The sequence below is a fragment of the Antennarius striatus genome, chromosome 3, assembly GCF_040054535.1.
Source record: "Antennarius striatus isolate MH-2024 chromosome 3, ASM4005453v1, whole genome shotgun sequence".
In the NCBI taxonomy this organism is placed as follows: Eukaryota; Metazoa; Chordata; class Actinopteri; order Lophiiformes; family Antennariidae; genus Antennarius; species Antennarius striatus.
The window spans coordinates 15146435-15150181 of NC_090778.1; the positions used below are offsets into that span (position 1 = coordinate 15146435).

General features: G+C 42.0%; 1 protein-coding gene across 2 annotated transcripts; it reads left to right on the top strand.

Moving 5' to 3' along the window:
• The first annotated feature begins 1388 nt into the window (after positions 1–1388).
• Positions 1389–3747, top strand: LOC137593213 (granzyme A-like). Of its 2 annotated transcripts, none has more exons than XM_068311877.1 (5): positions 1389–1516; positions 2109–2247; positions 2430–2577; positions 3118–3393; positions 3498–3747. In XM_068311877.1, exons 1-5 carry the CDS (start codon positions 1456–1458, stop codon positions 3654–3656), a joined length of 783 nt encoding a protein of 260 aa, XP_068167978.1. In that variant the 5' UTR covers positions 1389–1455; the 3' UTR covers positions 3657–3747. The 2 variants fall into 2 exon arrangements, with proteins under 2 accessions (XP_068167978.1, XP_068167979.1); XM_068311878.1 differs by having other exon boundaries at positions 1428–1516; positions 2094–2247.

Below are 3747 nucleotides of genomic sequence, written 5' to 3' on the forward strand. Positions count from 1 at the left end.
ACTCAGCAGGAAACCGGTGGACTGCCTTCTCCGAGTGGGGGATGAGGTCCTTCCACAAGTGAAGGAGTTTAAGTATCTTGGGGTCCTGTTCACTAGTGAGGGAACAATGGAGCGTGAGATTGGACGGAGAATTGGGGCAGCAGGAGCTGTATTGCAGTCGCTTTACCACACTGTTGTCACAAAGAGGGAGCTAAGCCGAGAGGCAAAGCTCTCCATCTACCGTTCAATCTTCCTTCCTACCCTCACCTATGGTCATGAGCGATGGGTCATGACCAAAAGAACGAGATCGTGGCTACAAGTGGCTGAAATGGGCTTTCTCAGGTGGATAGCTGGTGTCTCCCTTAGAGATAAGGTGAGAAACACTGCTGTTCGCGAGGGGCTCAGAGTAGAGCCGCTGCTCCTTCGCGTGGAAAGGAGTCAGTTGAGGTGGTTTGGGCATCTGGTGCGGATGCCTCCGGGGCGCCTCCCTAGGGAGGTGTTTCTGGCACGTCCAGCTGGGAGGAGACCTCGGGGCAGACCCAGGACCAGGTGGGAGACATTGATTTGAATCTCAATTTTGAGGCTGTTATCTGTAAATAATTTTAAAATAAACAAATATAGAAACTTCTAATCAATCCATATCAATTTCAGACTTAAAATAATGTACCAATTTAAGCCCCACCCATTTCTGGTCAAACCACACCCACGTCCGGTTTAGTCCCACCCATTCCGAGTACAGGTAAGGATACAGACACAGATAAAGATTGTGGTGTACTTGCTCATCCCTAGTTTTAATGACATTCTATACCAGTGTTGTGCAAGTTATCATTTAAAATGACCTAGTACACAGTTAAGGTCACACCATCATGGACTCCACAAGTTCACATTCAAAATTCAAGTTTTTGATTTGTGTTCCACTGACAGTCTATGGTTTTTGTTTTTACATTTTATTGTACATCAAAAAAAATTGTGGTACTTGTGTTCCTCATGTAAATGAATAAATAAATAATAATCTCATGATTTTTTTTGTGTTCTATTGAAGAAAATTGTAAGCCAAAGATTCACAGAAAATTCATTTTATGGTAGTATAAAAGATTGATACCGCTCTCATCACTACCCAATATATGAGACAAATGGCAGCCTTCATGGGCAGATGTGACTGCCGTCCAAAATAAAAAAGTTTCCAAAGGAGTTGAAGAATTGCTCTAAAAAAATATAAACAATTCTTCCAACAATGAACATAACTCATTTGTCAAGTTTTAAGGTCTGTCATTCTCTTTCATCTGTCAGTGTTTTATTTCACGGTAAATAAAACTTTTCTGACATGACATTTGATAAAATGATTGCCCACACTGAATAGTAAGAAAGAGATCCACAGTCAAACCACATCCTCTGAGTTTGACACATAAAAGCAGGCGTGTCAACGAGGAAGGATTCAGTGTCTTCAAGTCACGTCAAAAAGATTGACAAGTAGAAATGTTCTCCCCAAGGGGTTTCATTCTCTCTGTATCTGGTGTGGTCCTCCTCCTCCAGCCTGGTGAGTAATATTAACATCATTTATTCCACATGATCTGCTGGTTAAGTCAGTACATTTTGGAGCAAAGTGATGTCCTTGATGGATGGATGGATGGATAGAAGGACAACATTTCAAAACAGTGGTTAATATACTATTCAGCATAACTATTCTGCATAACAGGCGTGGCTTCATCTGACTCCTTTGCAGGAATACAATCATTAGTAATTTCAGAGGGACGCTCTAAGAAACGGATAGGGAGTACACGTTTACCTCATCGTCCATATCTTCAAAGCTGGGAAGCAGGCTTGTTAGCGTTGTTATTTTTATCATATCTTTGTGCAGGTGTGTGTGTAGGATAAATGCTGTGAAGCTGTCCAATTAAAGGTCAGCTAAAGGTAAAGTTCAGTTAATAGACAAGGTTTTTGGTATTGTTGACTTAGAGGCCTAGGCAGCCTAGTTCATTTTCCTTCAATAGATAGACAGACTGACTGGCTGGCTGGCTGATACTTTATAAGTCCTGGAGGAAATTACACGGGTTTCATTGGATTGACAGATTTTCGACTAATTTATCTACGTTTATTGAAACTGATGACTTCAGTTGGTTCTATTTGAGGTCATGGCTCTGAGATCATTGATGGTAAAGAAGTGACGGCCCACTCACTGCCTTTCATGGCTCTGGTGAAGAAACCTGGATTTTGTGGAGGAATATTGATCGATCCAAAGTGGGTCCTGACTGCAGCCCACTGTGCAAGGTAAGAGCAAGCTACATGCATCCCTAAAATTTTATAATATTTAGTACAGTTAAAAAATTTTCTGGTGTAATGAAATGGTGTAGTGATATTCTCAAACTCATAATGTACAGTTTACTGGTGCATTGCTAGCAAGTGAAGCTTTTCAGAATATGTACAAAACTAAATAACGCCTGATTGTCCAGCCTTGGAAGGATTAAGGAAGTGTTTCTCGGAGTTCACTCCATCAAAGCAAATGAAAAAGATTCCAGGCAAGTCATTGGCGTTCAGCAGAATTATTTACATCCCTGCTTTGATGCAGACGAAAAAGTCAATGACCTGATGTTGCTCAAGGTAAGATAACTTTTCATTAACCAGTGAATTAATGCTGAGATGTATTAGTGATGCAACAAAAAGTATTTCATGTTGACTCAAGATTAAATCTACTTTATTAGTCAACACGTGGGAAAATTATCTTTGCACTCTTCACTCTTTTTGCATGTGGTTACAGTCTTTTGTTAGTCATGCATACACACCTAGTTTTTGAATGCAGGCCCCTGAACACAACACACTGGGGGCCAGTAGGCATGCAATTAGTAACACATCACACAAACAGTAGGGGGAGGCAGAGTGACTGGTCGCGCCTCGTCAGTGGCTGGGAGGTGAGCTGACGTCTCCCACCGTCAGCTCACACTCTGAGGGATGTCCTGGCGGGAGCGGGATTTGAACCACCGATGGCTGGGTGATCTGTCTTCAAGACATCTGCTCTACCGCTGAGCCACTGCCGCCCCGTTGAATTAGAAATTGAGCTTTTTTCTTTATTCGGGCATGAAATAAAAACAAGCAGCAAAAACCGTCGTCCTCTTACAAAATGTCAATGCTTTTACATTTCAGCTTAAAACAAAAGTGAAGAAAACTGATAGCGTGACATGTCTCCAGTTGAGTAACACCGTTAAAGAACCAAAGCCTAACACCAAGTGTTTGGTGGCTGGATGGGGGAAAACAAGTGACGCTGCGAAGAAGAATTCAGATGTCCTCATGGCAGTCAACGTGACTGTGATCAGTAGACAAACATGTAACTCTGCTGAATATTACAACTTCAATCCCATCATCACCAGCAGCATGATATGCGCTGGTTCAAGTGGCAAAAATAAAGCTGATACCTGTCAGGTAAGAATGGATTGCACAGGAAGTTAAGTGCTTAACGTCACATTCTCACCATCGTAATGGTTAATTGCATGTATTAAAATGCAAGCTGGTTATTCTCTCTCTAGGGGGACTCAGGAGGGCCTCTGCTGTGCAATGGTGCCCTAGTTGGAGTCACTTCTTTTGGGCGGAAGTGTGGTGCGCCTAAAAAGCCTGGAGTGTACTCTTTTCTGACAAACAAACAACTCCTGTGGATCAAAAACACAATGAAGAAGTCAATTCTGTGAGCTGTCCCCAATGACCAGGCTCCCACCTCCTCCTTTCTTTTCTTTGTACCTACACTTTATAAAGATAAGATCAATTTTATGCAATTTGGAA